A 17926-nucleotide genomic window follows, 5' to 3' on the forward strand; every position below is an offset into this window, starting at 1 on the left:
TTGGTGCTAATACAACATTACTCGCTTCCACTATAGAAGTTAAATTGTGATTGCGGGGTTTTTTTTGAAGATTATTTATTTATTTGAGAGAGAGAGAGAGAGCGCCCACAAGTGGGGGTGGGGGAAGAGGGAGAGAGAGAAGCAGACTCCCCGCTGAGCAGGGAGGCTGCTGCAGGGCTCCATCCCAGGAAACTGAGATCATGACCTGAGCCAAAGTCAGATGCTTAACTGACTGAGCCACCCAGGTACCCCAAATTGTGATTGTTTATACATCTTCTCTCTCAAGAATGTGAATGTATCCAGGATAGGCACCATGTGTTGGTCATCTCTACATACCCCACAACAGCAAGAAAAGCACCTGAAACATAGTAAGAGCTCAAATGTTTACAGCTCCAAAACATTATATGCTTTAGTAAGCAGAGTATTTTAAATTTTAGTGCTCTCCAGAAACACAACTTGTTTTATTCAATTAATTAATTAATAAATATTTGTTGAGCACTAAACTTACATAGGATACTTTTTATAAGTCATATATTCAATTGCTTATGTAATTGTTCCCAAATCCTTAAGAGTTTGTTACTCTAGCTTCCGTTTTACAGAGGAGAACTAAAACTGGGTTCACAGGTAACCTGACAACATGCCCAGTGCTTTTTCCTCTGAAGTCTTACAGCTGAAAAAAAATGCTCATAATTTATCTACTTTCCTGCCTTACTGAGTTGAATATAATGTGCTCAATTCAGTGAATTCTTCAGGAATTAGCCAGCGTTCAGGCTTATTATCAGTTTATTCTCTTCTCCAAAAGTAGAACTCCCCCTGACAAAACCTGGGGGGAAAACCAACTTCAGGTTGTTTGAAGTTATTGCTTGAGATTATCTACTATGAACCAGTTGTTCTTTTTATAACTCAGTAGTTTCTCTTATTGAAATAATCCAATATTCAGATTAAATGTAATTCAGAGGAATCTCAGAGAATTATTTAAATGTCACTTTCTTTAGGAGATGTAGGAAAAAGTATAACCTTTAGTTTGTTTCCAGTAGTCTGCCAGATAAAAAGAACTTTCCAGCCCATGCCCCCTCCCAGAAGCAGAGAAGATCATGATTTGAGAATTACTAAAAAGTCTTCCCCCTCCAAAATCACCTGCCAATGGCAATGTCTGAAATCCCACCACTAAAGTTCCTTCAAAGGAAGTTAGCATTTCTCAAACTTGATTCCTATTAATTAGAAATTTTATTATGTATCCTCCAGCAGTTACTTGAATAATTTCATAGGAATGATGTAGAAATATGTTCAAGCCTGAAACTAGATATAAACTAACTTATACCTTTTATATAACATAAAACTAAAATCTATTTGTAAACCTAACGTAAAACAAAAATCAGTAAGATTAAAGCAAACAACATTTGTCTACCCCACTCCCAGCCTAAAACAAAGTCTTGTATACAATGACTACTGATTTAAAAAAATGAGGCCATAACATCTCTATTCCTTCAGGGAGGTTTTCTCCACTTCTTACATTCTGCCTCTACCATAGAGAACCTCTTTACTCTTTTTTTTCTTCTTTTTGTAGAGAAAGAGTGAGTGTGCATGCTGGGGGGCCATGCCTAGGGGGAAGAAGGAGAGAAAGAATCCCAAGGAGGCTCCACACCCAGTGCAAAGCCTGTAGTGGGGCTCAATCCCACGATCCTGAGATTATGACCCGAGCCAAAATCAAGAGTTGCACACCCAACCAACTGAGCCACCCAAATGCCCCCAAGAACCTTTTTACTTTTAATCCAGAGCTAAGATATGGTCTGAACCATCATGCTCTCAACATTCATTCAGTCGTGGGGTAACTAGAATATGCACAAGGGATATGAAGGTGACCAGAGTATAGCCTCTGCCTGAAGGAGCTTCTTACACTCTGAAAGGAAAAGCAGATCTAGAAATGTTTATAAAATGAGAAATGATAAAGTGGGGATGTGTGTATGACACAAGATACAATAGGAGCAACAAAGAAGGGAGAAAATATTTGCAAATGATACATCTGATGAAGGGTTAGTGTCCAAAATATATAAAGAACTTACACAACTCAACACCAAAAAATACAAATAATCCAATTTAAAAATGGGCAGAAGAAATAAACAGATATTTCTCCAAAGAAGACATCCAGATGCCCAAGAGAAACATGAAAAGATGCTCAACATCACTATATAAACACCTTCTGAAACAAGGAGAAAAAAGGCAGGAGAAGGAAATGCCCAGCTTAAGCTAAATAGACAAGAAGTGGAACAGCATTACAGACAGGCTAATAGTGCATATAAGCAAAGATAGGAATGGGGTAAGGAAAAGCAGAGTAATTCAAGTTACCATAAATAATTCATTATGGCAAAAGCTGAGAGTGGCAAAAGCTGAGAAGTAGAGGTTACAGGTGAAACCTGAGATGTAGACAAGAGTTGATCATGAAGAGCCTGGAATGTCATGGTTAGGAGTTTAGATGTTATGCCATTTAAAGCAGGAGTTTAGAAGCTTAACTGACTCAGCAGAAGGAGTTGCTGAAGGCTTTCAGTTAGACATATGATCAGATTTATATTGAAGAATGATTGCTTTTACATGGTAGTGTTTAACACACACTATTGCAGAAATGTAGGAACTTTATACAAAAAATTTAGAGTGCTCTTGATGAAATTCCAGTACCCACTTCACGCAGAGTAAGAAACCCTCTTCTTTCCCTTGTCTTCTTGCTGGCTGGAGAGATCCTCTAACACAACAACACAGAATCACAGAATTTAGAGTTAGAAGGAAACTTAACTATTACTTTGCCCAATCGTATCATTTCCAGGATAAGGCAAGAGATTTGACTTATCGCACACATCTATTCAGTGGAAAAGAAAGAGCCAAAAATTTATGTCTCTCATTCCAGAATTCTTTCCAGTTGTCCATTTTCTGAACTTTGAGACCACTGATACAAAGTGAAAGTATTCATCTGTAATTTTAATGCCTGTGTTAATACCATTCTATTGACATAAAGTAAGTTGTTGGAGGAATTTTAAATAAGTTATAAAGGTGCATGAATTAAAATCTGTAACACTTTTCTTTTGACCTAAGGGTTGAGTTGTCAAAGCAGACTTCCCAGAATCATAAAGTTTACCTAATACCAAACTTTGTTAATTATTCAATGGATACTGGTCACCATCAGGCATAGCCAGTTTTTGGGAAAACTCAAAACCACCAGACACAGCATCCCAAACTCTTTGTTTTCTCCTGCAGTAGGCACATTTTGACTTTGGATGTATAAGGAGTCTTTGAGTATTGTATTCAAAAGCATTTCTCACAAAAGGAAAATGGTTTGATGTGAGGACATTTCCATTTCATACTCCCTCTCCCTCCCCCAATCACCAACTGGCCATGTCACATAAACTTATAAATTCCAGGTTTATTTGTAACAAGCAATCTAGAGAGACCAAAACTGTCCTACTAAACACATTTCACATATAGAAACTCTCTGGTATCTTTCCACTAGTAAATTCTTTGAGCAGGTTTACAAGGAAGTCTGATGAGGCCATTTACTCCTCTCAGGGTCCCAGGAAGGGAGGGAATTAGTCGCAAGTCTGCTGCCTAAGTTAAAAATGTAATCAACTATACGATTAGAAGATTATCTGAGAAATTCCTAAAATGATTACATGTATATTTAATATTTCATTCAGAATTATTTCTGAAGCAACAATGTGACCAAAAAGAAAACTCTGTCTTTTAAGACAAAGAATACCCATTTTTTTAACAAAAATAAATAATTTTGTATTTCCAGGATATACAAGTCAAATCATACAGCCTATCAAGTTATTTATAATGTAAGGTTTTTTTAATTAAATGACTGAATCTAAAATTAAAGCTTCTAATTTCTTTTAAAAATCGGTAGGGGACTTGTGATTTTGGTAATATGGAAAACTGAATTAAAATTCATCCTTGACAAGTACTTAAAATGTTTTTCTCCATTCACTCTAGCAAATATACTTTGAAATGCATAACCAGCATCTAAGGAAATCCCCAGTTTTCAAAAATACAGAGAGAAGAAGTATTTAATGAGTTAACTCAGCCTCCCTGGGTGTAGGGGATGTGGAGGGTAGTCTTGGTGCTCAAAGGCTTTGGTTTTCATTGAAAAGTGCACAAAATAAGTGGTCCCTTTAAAAACAAAATAAAAACAAAGACAAGATCCCCTTAAAAGAACTGCATCCTTGGTGAACTGACAAAAAAAATTCATCCAACAGCCCAGAATATTAAGAAAGTTTATCTAGGCTCTGGGTAGGAAAATAAAGTTCCCTTAAGTTTTTTTTTTTAATTGAGGCAAAATTGGTATATAACATTTCATAACTTTCAGATGTACAACATTATAATCCAATATCTGTATGCACTACAATGTGATCACCACCAAAAGCCTAGTTATCATTGATCACCATACGGTTGACCCCCTTCACCCTTTTCATCCACCCTCAAACCTCCTTCCCCTCTGGTACCATCAATCTGTTCTCTGTATCTATGAGTTTGTTTTTGTATTGTTCTTTTCATTTGTTTGTTTCTCCTTAGCAATTCTTTTAATTTTTTGAAGATTTTATTTATTTATTTGACAGAAAGAGAAAGAGCACAAGCAGGGGAAGTGGCAGGCAGAGAAAGAGGGAGAAGCAGGCTCCCCATTGAGCAAAGAGCCCGATGCAGGGCTCGATCCCAAGACCCTCAATCCCAGGACCCTGGGATCATGACTTGAGGCAAAGGGAGAAGCTTAACTGACTCAGCCACCCAGGCGCCCCATCCCCTTAACAATTCTTAATGTTGAAACTGTGCCTCACAGGTTTCAGATTCAAATTTACATACACAGAAAAAGTAGAATAAGCAGATTTTTTAGCAATGTAGAAATAACCAACAGAAATAACTATAGTTAACAATACTGTATTGTGTACTTGAAAGTTGCTATGAGAGTAGAACTTAAATGCTCTCACCATTACAACAACCAAATGGTATTAATGTGAGGTGAAGGATGCTTTAACTAATATTATTGCAGTAAATGTTTCACAATACATACATTTATCAAATTATTGTACTGTACACCTTAAACTTGTACAGTGTTATATGCCAATTATATATCAATAAAGTTGGAAAAAAATAAGTTTTAGTTAATTTCTGAAATAAGGCAAATTAAGGAATAAGCTTCCACCAATAATTAGTGCTGGACATTGACAATTCCTTCTCAAAATATTCAAGTATTTTTATGCTCCAACTACAGTCATGGATTTTTTATTTTAAGGTAACATTTTTGCATTTATAGAAAAAGTTTATATTACCCAGGAAAAACAGGTAAAATTTAATTAATTCATTAAATTTTTCCAGATTCTAATGTTTCAGGTGTCCTTGGAACTCAGTGTAGCAAGCAACTTCACTTTATATATTTTCATATAACACCCAGTGCACCATGCAATATACACAAATAATGAATCATGGAACATTACATCAAAAACAGGATATACTGTATGGTGACTAACATAACAAAATAAAAATTATTATAATAAAAAATAAATAAATAAAAGTATTTTCAGAACATGGAAAGGGCACTTTCTATTATGTAAATTACTTTAATTTTAAGAGAGCAGAACAAATTTCTGTAAGTGACATTCATTTTAGCATTTTTTAAAATGTTCAATATTTTTTAAAAAGCTAACCGGTTAAAGTATAAGATCATGATGTGATATTGTGTATTGTAAAAGGACATTGAATCCTGACTGTTCAACTGGGTCTTTGAGATGTTTGTCAAGAAGAATCTATTGAAGATAAGAATTGGTTGTTCACAGATATTTGTATGTTTAAACCTACAAGAGATGGATTGTGAAGAATAACTTAGTTTATGATGAAAAGTAGCCATTTCAATGCTCTTATTGCTATTATTGGATGGCACATAGAGTAAAAATGTGCAGACAACCAGGGGTTATCTTGTTTCCTCATCCCTCCAATTGATAATTGTCTATATTTTAATAATCAAAATGTCATTAAGGTCTTACATTGGGGTATCCCTGCATCTACTGGATATGTCACTACCAGGATGGAAATGAGAGATCCATGACTCTCCTAGAGACTATGATTGCCACCTTTCTTTTCTACCCTCTGTTTGACCGTAGACTTCCAAAAAGGAGATGAGGTCTTCACCAAAATTTCATAGACCTCCAATGTAATCATTGATGAAATGTCCCTCAAACAAATTTTTGAGTTTTTTGGAAAGTGATTTTGGCTAACAGTCAAATTGTGAAAGAAATAATAGGATATTCTACATTTCTGGCTAAAATGGTATAGATGCAATGAAAAGATCCAGCATTAGGTGACAAGGTGATACCAGAAGTGGCATAGCAAAAGGTTCTGATGATAAAGACCTTTCCATCTATCTTTTGGGGAAAAGACACAGGTGCAGGAAAACATTTAGTGAATGAAGCAACATATCATGGTGCTATGTATTGAAGACACATGTAAATGTAAATGCTGCAGGTATAATATATTTAATTAGGTCTGACTTAGATACAAGTGAGAACTAAGTTGTCAGGTATCTTAAAGGGCTTTCAATTAAATTCTGATCAGCAGAGGAGGCATCACAACTCTGGATTTCAAGTTATATTACAAAGCTGCAGTAATCAAAACAGTATGATACTGGGACAAAAATAGACACATAGATCAATAGAACAGATTAGAAAACCCAGAAATGAACCCACAGCTATTTGGCCAATTAATCTTCCACAAAGCAGGAAAGAATATCCAATGGGAGGGGCGCCTGGGTGGCGCAGTCGTTAAGCATCTGCCTTCAGCTCAGGGCATGATCCCAGCGTTCAGGGATCAAGCCCCACATCAGGCTCCTCCTCTAGGAGCCTGCTTTTTCCTCTCCCACTCCCCCTGCTTGTGTTCCCTCTGTCCCTGGCTGTCTCTGTCAAATAAATAAATAAAATCTTTAAAAAAAAAAAAAGACTATCCAATGGGAAAAAGAATGTCTCTTGAACAGATGGTTTTCAGAAAACTGGACAACAACATGCAGAAGAATGAAACTAGACCACCTTCTAACACTGTAAACAAATATTCAAAGTGGATTAAAGATCTTACTGTGAGACCTGAAAGCATAAAAATCCTAGAAGAGAGCACAGGCAATAACTTCTTTGACATTGGCCATATCAACATTTTTCTAGATATGCCTCCTGAGGCAAGGGAGATAAAAGTAAAAATGAACTGTTGGGACCACACCAAAACAAAAAGCTTATGCACAGTGAAGGAAACAATCAACAATCTGAAAAATGGTTAATATCTAAAATATGTAAAGAACCTATAAAACTCAGCACCCAAAAAATGAATAATCCAGTTAAAAAATGGGCAGAAGACATGAATAGACATTTTTCAAAGAAGACATCCAGATGGCCAACAGACACATGAAAAGATGCTCAACATCACTCATCATTAGGGAAATGCAAATCAAAACTATAATGAGATGTCAATTCACACCTGTCAGAATGGCTAAAATCAACAGCACAAGAAAAGACAGGTATTGGCGAGGATGCAGAAAAAGGGGAACTATCTTGCAGTGTTGGTGGGAATATAAACTGGTGCAGCCACTCTGGAAAACAATATGGGGCTTCCTCAAAAAGTTAAAAATAGAACTACCCTCCCATCTAGCAATTGCATTACTGGATATTTACCCAAAGAACACAAAAATTCTAATTCAAAGCGATGCATGCATCCTGATATTTATAGCAGCATTATCTACAATAGCCAAATAATGGAAACAGTGCAGGTGTCCCTTGACTGACGAATGGATAAAGAAGATGTGGTACACACACACACACACACACACACACACACACACACACACACACTGTAATATTATATTACTCAGCCATAAAAAAGAATGAAGTCTTGCCATTTGCAATGACATGGATAGAGCTAGAGAATTATGCTAAGCAAAATAAGTCAGTCAAAGAAAGAAAAATACCATATAATTTCACTCCTATGTGGAATTTAAGAAGCAAAACAAATGAACAAAGGGACAAAAAAAAAGAGAGAGAGAGGCAAACCAGGAAACAAACTCAGGTATCAAGAACAAACTGATGGTTACTAGAGGGTAGGTGGGTGGGGGGATGGATTAAATGGATGACAGGGATTAAGGAGTGCACTTGTTGTGATGAGCACTGGGTGTTGTATGGGTGTTGAATTGCTATATTGTGCACCTGAAACTAATAGTACACGGTATGTTAACTAACTGGAATTTAAATAAAAATTTAAAAAAATTTTTTTAATTTTATTTAGCAGAGACTTGAGTTTGTATTCTATATAAAGGTGATGTGGGAATAAAATAAGTCTCCTCCTTCAAAAGGTTTAACTTTATTGGTTCAGAAAAAAGTATCCATGGTGCAGTAAAATATTTTTTAACAATTTATGAAATCAATAATCCAATGGAATTATCTAGGCTTATAAAACTAGAAATCACATATGTAACTTATATGATATTCCAGTGATTTGTGAGAAAACTGTAAACTTGTAAGAAGTTTTAGAACAAATTGCTTCTGAGCAATGAAATACATATCCTCTAAACTGTTTTTATCAAATATACTGTCTCTGTTACGGGTTGAATTATATTTTCTCAAAAATTCATATTGAAGTCCTAATCCCCAGGACCTCAGAATATGACTGCATTTGAGTTAGGGTCTTTAAAGAGGTAATTAAGTTATAATAAGCTCATTGAGGTGGGCCTTAATCTAGTATGACTGGCATCCTTTAAGAAGAAGGAATTGGGACACAAACCTGACCAAGGTGAAGACAAAGTGAAGACACAGGGAGAAGATAGCCCTCTACAAGCCAAAGAGACTTAGAGTATTTCCCTCCCTCGTGACCCTCAGAAGAAACCAACCTTACTGACACTTTGATCTAGGACATTAATAATTCTTCCAAAACTGTGATAAATAAATGTCTGTTGTTTAAGTCACCCAGTCTGTGGTAATTTGCTGTGGCAACCCTAGCAAACTAACATACTCTTTGCTTAATTCTAATATAATCATTATTATGAATCTGAGATGAACATTTAGGCTATTGGGAATGCAAAGCCTCATTTTCTCATTTTCCACTATGATTTCTAAGAGTTCCATTAATCTGATCAATTAATAAAGCACTTATGAAAAAAACACCAGAAGGACAGAAAAAGGAAAAAAAAATAGTTGTCTCATGGTGTAGGGCCAGAGAGGGGAACTTTGGGGGAATGAACTGTTCCTTATATTAAAAGTCCTTATGCACATAGTATTTTTTAATTATTTTCATGTTACTTTGATTAAATTAGATAGATGGAGATGGGTAGGTGGGTAATTAGAAAAGAAAAATAAATAAACCAATGGGCAATGTGATCACATTTAAACAATTCAAATCAACAATGAAGTTTTGTTTAATCCTCCACTTATAAACTATTCTCAGGGGCATTTTGACTCTTTAAAGTTCATAAGCAGAATTCAAATCACCCAAGCAAAAGTAATTGGCTGCTTTTAAGCCAAAGCCCTGACTAGCTACAGCGTTGCCTCTAGGAATTAACGAGAACAAAATCCCGATTAAACAACTAATTGGCTTGTCTACTAATGAAAAGAAAAACAAAGTACGTTGCTCTACCTTGAGACAAAGTCGTAAAAACAGAAGTTTTCAGAACCACCTCAGAGAAAATGCTTAAATCGTTGACAATAAAATCCAACAAGGTGAAGCCTAGCGAAGGGAACGATGAGAATAAACGAGGTCCTGACCCAAGCAATCAGCTTCAGCAATCCAAAAGACAGGTATGCTACATTCCTAAATCAGTCTTGATTATCATCATTTTTTGTCTAGTGATGGATTTTTGTCCAGTGTTTTAATATATACTTTGGTGTGTAAGATTGCTTTGCTGTTTCACCTGCTACCATTTGGGTCATGCTATTTGTCTTTGGAGTTTTATCCACATTGTTTTATATATACTAGATATATTTGCTTTATTTTTTGTATATTTGCTTTAAAACAGATTAATAAATGTTTAGAAGACTACATTAGGAGTTGGAAAAGCCAAGTAAGACTTCTCATTGCTGATTTACATTTCTACATAATCTAAAATGAAATAATTTCTCAACTATTAAATAGGCTATATGAATTAGTTTAAACAAAGAATGTCAAGCATCCTGGCTGTGGTAAACTACAGTTTAACAGTAAGTGCTCTACTAGGAGTTCTTGAAAAGGGAACAGTTTTGCCACTCAGGACAATTGACAATGTATGGAGTTATTTTTGGTTGTCACAGCTCAGGGGTAGAGAAGTTACTTGCATCTAGTGAGTACAGACCAGAGATGCTGCTAGACATCCTAGAATGTACAGGGCAGCCCTTCACAATATAGAATTATCCAGTTCAAAATTTCAATACTGCCGAAGTGGAGGAACCCTGCTCTAGATAAGTATTTTTCATAAGTTCTAGGTCTACTCATCTGTAAAATGAAGATAATACCTGCTTCGTAGCCTTGTTGTATAAACTAGAGACAGTATATCTAAAGTGCATAGTAGAACCTTCCCAAATGGCTATTATTATTATTATTATTATAAGTAATTTGTGTTTATATGACAGATTTAAGTTCAAAGTGATAATTATATGATCAATATTCACTTACAACTATCTATAGAACAATTTTCATAAATTACTGACTAGATTTACCTTAAAGTGTTACGTAAGATTTTTAGAGCAATAATTATCTTCCCATCTAAAAGAATTGGATGAAAGATGTCAAGCACAAGCAGGAGTGTACCTCAGGGACTAAAAAGCATAGTCTAATGATTCAGGTTTAAATGAGCCTAGAGTATAGAAAACACCAAGATTACTTAGCATTGGCCCTGGAAAATTTGCCTTTCATTTCTGATTAACATTGACTGTGTTTGCAATGGAGAGCAGATACGGAGGATGTGCTTAACATTGCTTCATGAGAGTGCCCTTGACTTCTTTCTAATTCTCATTCTAAAATAAATAATCCTACACTTTGAAATTATTTATATGTTTAAAAACTCATGGGATATCACAAATATTGAACTGGGTATTTTCCTTCAGCTAGTCTTGTGTTTCTTGCTGGGAAAGTCACTACAATGATACCTAACCCCTGCCTATCATGATTATTTTTCAACAGAGCACATAAAAATAACTAATACATTATTCTCTCAGAGAAAGTAATAGCTAACAATAATTACTATGTGCCAGGCAAGGTGCTGTCCTCTTCCGTACTATTGTATTAAATCTTCAGAATAACCATGAGACCTGTTATAATTTGCTGCTTACACACAGCTAACAACTGGCAAAGCTTGGACTGGAACCCCGTTCTGACTTCAGCACCTGAGGGCCAAATCTCTAGGCTATACTTCTTCAGAACAAATGAATATTAGTTGAATCAACTTTCTAAATACTCTACTTGCAGGATAAAGGAATGTTAGCGAGAAGGCAAAAAGAACAAAAACTCCTTATAGAGTTTTCTTTCCTTCAGAAACAATAATACTGGAGAAGTACTTAGACTAGAAACAAGTAGAACAATTCTTGTGTATATCCCATAACATTCCGACGGTACTAATTTATGGATGTTAACATGAATTCTTCTGGCATCACATTGTATCTTAAAAGGCATATTCTGGGAAATTATTTGTGTCTACTCTTTAGATTAATAACACGTTGGCAGAGGAAGTAGTTATTCTCTAGTTTCAAATATGCTAAATATTAAAAATGACAGAAAGTTAAAACCATTTTTTATCCACAGAATATAATGTTTTAAAATGGCATTTAAACAACAAGTTTCTGAAATACAAATAGATGATTTGAGGCCTATAGGAAGATATTCAGGAATGAATAAATCAATTTGCATTGTTCTTTTAAAGTGTCATTTAAAGGGTTAGTTCTCAACCAAAATATCATAGGTGACTTCCATTTGTCAATAACCAATAAATCAAAATCTGTAAACTCAGACTAATCCAGAATAAGACACCATTCACATAAATCTACATTTGTATACATAAAAAGGCTATGATGAAAATTGTTTGAATAGCATCATAATATAATGTAAAAGTACTTAATTGAATTCAGAAGGCTTTACCAGTACTTCATAATATATCCAGGGATCCATATCTTTGTAGCTACTTAATCAATTTCCTACTCAATAACATAAGAATAATAGTAGCTGTCTTGCCGAACACATATGGTTACTGTCAGGCTTAAATTAAATCATCTGATTAATTTATTTTCCAGTTTAAAATGTTCCTGACATACAGTGCCTATAAGTAATGTCAAACTCCACATCAAGGCTTATGAGACTCTCAAGGCCCTTGTCCCTGCCTATTTAGCTAGGCTTATTTTCTCATACTCTTACCCACTAAACCACTTCTACTTTAGTCTCCCCCAACCTGTATAAGAGTCACACCTTGAAGTTTTGGTAAACAGGCATGCTCTGCCTGGAATATTTTCCATGCCCTGTTCATCCAAAAAAAAAAAAAATCTTGATTTGTAATAGTCTTCTCCCTTTCCTTCTACTCCAGTGGAATTGACCACACCATATTTATGCCCTGTTCTATCCTCTACAGACATTGTCTCATCACCTATAACACTTCCTTGCATTTACATTTTTGTGTGTTTGTTTCCCCTACTAGACTGTGAACAGCTTGGAAGCCAACATTTCTGTGTTCTAACCTTATACCTTATTTCACTCTGTCCCCATAGGAACATCCTCAGATATACACTGACCACATCCAATGAGACATACATACATTTCAAAGGAAAGCTTAGATGCTCAGACAAATGACGAGGTAAAGGCAAATGAAGTTTAAGAGAAGAATAGAGCTCTGAATTTTCAAGAAACCAGACCACTTTCCTCTCTCCATCACTTTAAGTTCTACTACTAAAGACATAGACCAGGACCAATACTAGGGCTGTGGGGAGTGAAGACTGAAATTGGGAGGAACATGTGCCAGGGAGATGCAGCAGCCACACTGACAAAACGAGAGTACCTGAGGCCAGCAAGCTGTGAAGGTCAGGGCTGATTATCCAATAGTAGAGCCAAGAATATTCATTTAAGTACAAGAATTATCATTTGTAGTATACCTGAAACAAATGATAAACTTTAATGATTGGCCTGATCACTGAATGAAAAACTCTGTGTTTTATTTTACATTTAAATTTATTTTATGTAAATTCGTGGTGTATAATCTTTATTTTGTTTCTTAAAGAGAGAAAACAAAAGTGAAAAGAAATCTCTCCAAACCAAGATGACTCCCGTCACATTTGAAGAGTCACACACCAAAATACAAGGTCAGAACCCAATCTATTGGGAAAAAAATCTATAAAGTAATGCATATCTCTCTGAAATGTGTTACCTTGACTAGGTGAATCACCTGGTAAATCATACCTGAGTTACCTTAAAGATCTGAATGTTTATAAAAACATTATTTCTTCATTCAGTCACTTACTCAATAGATGCATTTTTGTTACCTACTATGTGCCAGGCATTGGTCTATGGACTGGAGACACAGTAGCAAACAGTATGGGCCAAGTCTGTGTTAACATAGGCATATAATGAACAATATAATTTCAGATAAATGTTAAAAAATGAAATTGATGTGTATTGTACATGTTTAAGGTTTCAATGCTCAGACCTCTGCTCTTCTTCCTTTAAACTCTCTCCATTAGAAATCGCATCTATTCCTAAGGCTACCATAACTCATCCCTGTATCAGTGATTCCATAGCAGATCCAATTCCTTTTTTAAGACCCTATCCAATATTTTCTGAGTAACCACTGGACATATACACCTGTATGTTCTGCTACCATTCTGTTTTACTATGAGTTATTTTATAATAGCGATGGTTTCAAATCAACAGTTCTTCTCACATAAAAATACAACCTTAATGGTATGAAACCAAGGATCACATCTTTGGGATGACAAGTTTATTCTTATCCTTGTTATACTTTTTTCAAAGTGTATTTGTAAGCTTAATTTTTCATAGCTGGTAATAAAAACTCTTGTGGAAGCTTCATTTAACAGAGAAGCTTTTTGAGTGGAAAGGAAAAAAATAGTTTCATTTAAATCTGCAGACTTAGCATGTCTTCAAAGGCTTTAATAGGAATAACAGTTATATTTAAGATATTTTGTTTTGAAAAAGCAAAATTATTAGTGTTTAAAGATAGTCTTTTATATGTGCTTGGTATTTTTATATTCTTCACTTCAAAACATGCAGGTGCAATGTCACAATATCTGCAGATGTTGATTTCTGATTATAGAACTCTTATCTTCTACAGAGCTGGTTTAATTTTTATCCGCCATGGAAATGAAGAACATGATACATTTTGGATTCAAATAAAAAATAACTTTCTAAAGTCCTCTTTTGATTATAATCATCTTTTTGGGCTTCCACTTCACTTATAGTACATTAAATCCTTCTTTAAAAAATGTTTTGGTACCAGTAGAGGATATGTAAATGACTTCTCCAATAGTTTATGATACTGTAAGGTGACTTAGTGTGGAAATGGATCAGAGTTAGGTGCCCATAGCTAGTATGGTATGGTAGGTTGAATAATGGCTCCTCAAAGACATCCATACTGTGATCCCTAAAAACTATGAATTTGTTACATGAGGGGGAAAAATGCTGATGTTATTAAGTTAAGGATCGTGGTATGGGAAGATTATCCAGAAGGCCTCAATATAATCAAGGGGTTCTTATAGGAAGAAGGCAGGAGGGTCAAAGGCAGAAGATGGGGTGATGCAATCTGAATATGGAGAAAGGGACACACACCAAGGAACACAGGCAGCCTCTGTAAGCTGAAGAACAAACCAGTGTTGTTCTAAGCCTTTCAGCTTGTTTGCTACAGCAAGAGAAAACTAATCTATATGGCTTTAAAATACCCTGTACTTAAAAAAGTAACAAAAAAGACATAAGAAATTGAGTTTTGCTTCAATCAATAACATAAATTCAGTATATCGGAAGTATATTGTACTAGAAAGAGCACTGGTTTTGGAGTTCGACACGCTTGGATTCAAATTATATCTCTACCACTTAATAGCTTTGAGTGGCCTTAGTCAAGATAGTTGACATCTCTGAGTCTCAGTTTGCTTGTCTATAAAATAAGGATAATACTGTCATCAATCTTCTAGGTTGTGGGTACAAATTAAATTAGTTAATACATGTAGAACATTTAGCACGGAGGTTGATAAATTCCAACGTTGAGAGAAGTCAGATAATGTAAATGAGGATCATGCATGCCCTGTCTAAAAAGGCCAGAGGCCACTCAGCCAACCAATCACTGCCATGTGGGGATGAGAGGCAAGTGCTGCCAAACATTGAGAGAGACTGCAAATACAGATTTTAATTTGAAATCTCCCAATTTTTAAATGTCGACTTTTTAAAATGTTTGAATACTCTCTTCTTAAATCACTGAAATAAAAACTGACTGCAGCATTTCTCTCTGCAGTCTACCCTGGACTGCTTTCACTCCCATCTACTCATTTCCCAGTCTAAATTCCAGAGAGAATGGTCTGACTGACTTAGATAACAAACATCATTCCCACTGGGCACAGCCTACAACCCAAATCACCAGCCAGCTGTGGACTGACCACCTTCTTTAGGTCAGGTGCCCATCTGTGTGCACAATCAATAACCATTCCTGTGTATAATACAGAACAGAGCTGCCTTGCTAAAGATGAAGAGGCAAGGAGAGCTGATCAGCTAGGAGAAGTTAAGCATAGAGATTATTCTTTGTTTTAAATATCAAACAGAAGACCACACTCTTAACTGCAAAACTTCCTCAGTTTCCGCCTATTTTATAAACTGAAAAGAAACTCAAGCTAATGTGGATTGGATGTTTTTTATTTTTATTTTTAATTTTTCTGATAAAATGCCATATATTTTATAGTTTGCATGATTTAAATATATCTGCACAATTCAATTAAATCAAACTATGCTTTTAGGCTTTTTTTCTGCTACAGAATATAGCTATTTGTAAGAAGTTGCATTCTGGTTTCCTGATTCCTGAAACACTGTTAAGTAAATAAAATCTCCTGCATGTCTCGTATGTGTCAATACTGTGCAGATCTGAAAGAGTTTATATATTTTTTTTTAAAAAAAAGATAATTTACCCCAGTCAGGCTAGTGGAACACTTTGTGTTTATATTACATTTTTCTTAAATGGAGTCTTTATCTAATCCTCACAGAAATCCCCATGACACAAGTATTTCTCATTTTATGGATGAGGAAACTATTATAGAAAAGCACCTTATCCATAGTCACCCAGAGAATTAGTGATGTAAGGATTAGAGTTCTGTGTTTAGTACCCAACACCACTAACTCACCACACTCCTTAATCCATGGACATAAAATGTATTTTCTAGATAATTAATCCCAGTTCAAAAGTACCTGAAACTAAGCATGACATTAAGAGAGGACAGGATCCTTCATCCTGACACAGTACCAAAGCTACCTTAGATGGATCTGTATTTTTTGTTTGTTGATTTATTCATTACTTTACTTGTGATGATGTATCTTAAATTTTTTTTAAAAAACTGCCTAAATATAAAAATCCTTTCAGGACTTTCTGGCACTTAACGCTGACTAGAGGACTTCTAACCTCTGACCCAATGCAAGGACTCCATCTTACCTCCCTTAATGCAGTCTCCAGCATCTGCTTGCATACCTTTCGCTGCCTCACAAAGCCATATGTTTCACTATTAGACAAGTTTAGTTGTTAGAATGTTTGGGATTTTGTCTGTCTGTTTTGTAAATCCCATTGATGGATCTTTCTTCTGCCTTCTGGTATATATGAACTAAGTCATTTCTATGCAACAGCTCTGCAAAGAATTTGAAATAACTGCTATGTCTCTAGTTGGTCTTTGGTACTTTAGCTAAAGACCCCCAGTTCCTTAACCATTCCTTATGAGATGGTTTCCGGAACTCTCACCTACTCTGATTTCTTCTCCTCTGGATTTTTTATAGTTTTCATGAGCATTTCTAATGTACAGTATTACATTTTTCAAATTCTGTGGCATGTTAGGGCATTCCTTCAGGTTCCATTTTATATGTGTCACTATAACATTTGTCAGCTTCCTCCATGCCATTTGACAATCCACAAAGATATCATAAAATTTCAAGTATGGTCAAATTGCTATAATTAAAATTATTGTAAGAACACTATATATTCCAGTAACTACAAAATTAAACACAGGCTGAGTCAAAAATACAATCTTGAGAACCAGAGAATAATCATAAATTATACACTCTTAAAACTGTGTTATTCATCATTTTATTCCAAACGTTCATTCATTAAGATGAAAATGATAGTGTCATTTATGCATGTAATCAAAGTACTTAGACTTAGTTTTTGTTAATTCACCTAACACCTGATTACTCAGATATTGTTGGTATCTAATAAAAGGAGGTTTGTTTTTGAGACAGAACCCACAATGTATTTGGGGTTTTAAGAGTTAGAAATCCAACCAAATGATATTATCACCCACATCAAACATTCCAACAAATGAAAGCATTTTCAAGTCTTTTCCTTTTTATATCCATCTAAAAAAAGCCAACTGAACCAACACCTGTCTAATTCACAACCTTATTCCCAATTAGGGAACCCAATTAGGTTCTTTGGATTCCTCCTTTTCCAGCAATTATTTAGTGCCACTGACAAAATGTGGAAGGTTAATGGCTTTCTGCATCACTTATTTCCTCACTTGAAGACAGAAGCAGATGTTTCACACCTGCACAGGTCTCTACAATGCGCTGCTACAAGGGGGCCAAACAGTCTGAAACGGTATTACGGAGGTCCAGGGTGAGACGCTGCCAGGCCAAAGACAGAATCAGCCAGGTGTGTGGAGGGCAAATTCAATACTCATTCTTGCACATCCAATAAAAGCAACCATATCAGAAC

At 35.4% G+C, this 17926-nt stretch overlaps 1 protein-coding gene across 2 annotated transcripts in view; it reads left to right on the forward strand.

Annotated features, from left to right (window-relative positions):
• Window positions 1–9692: 9692 nt before the first annotated feature.
• CNGB3 (cyclic nucleotide gated channel subunit beta 3) overlaps window positions 9693–17926 on the forward strand; it is a 132268-nt gene continuing 124034 nt past the window's right edge. For both annotated transcript variants that reach the window (XM_087864417.1, XM_045805641.1), the window contains exons 1-2: window positions 9693–9803; window positions 13238–13319. In XM_087864417.1, coding sequence (XP_087720543.1) covers window positions 9693–9803; window positions 13238–13319 — 193 coding nt within the window. The remainder of the gene's footprint in view (window positions 9804–13237; window positions 13320–17926) is intronic.

Source organism: Ursus americanus, chromosome 9, assembly GCF_024610735.1.
Source record: "Ursus americanus isolate L20-20 chromosome 9, mUrsAme1.1.p, whole genome shotgun sequence".
Lineage (NCBI taxonomy): Eukaryota > Metazoa > Chordata > Mammalia > Carnivora > Ursidae > Ursus > Ursus americanus.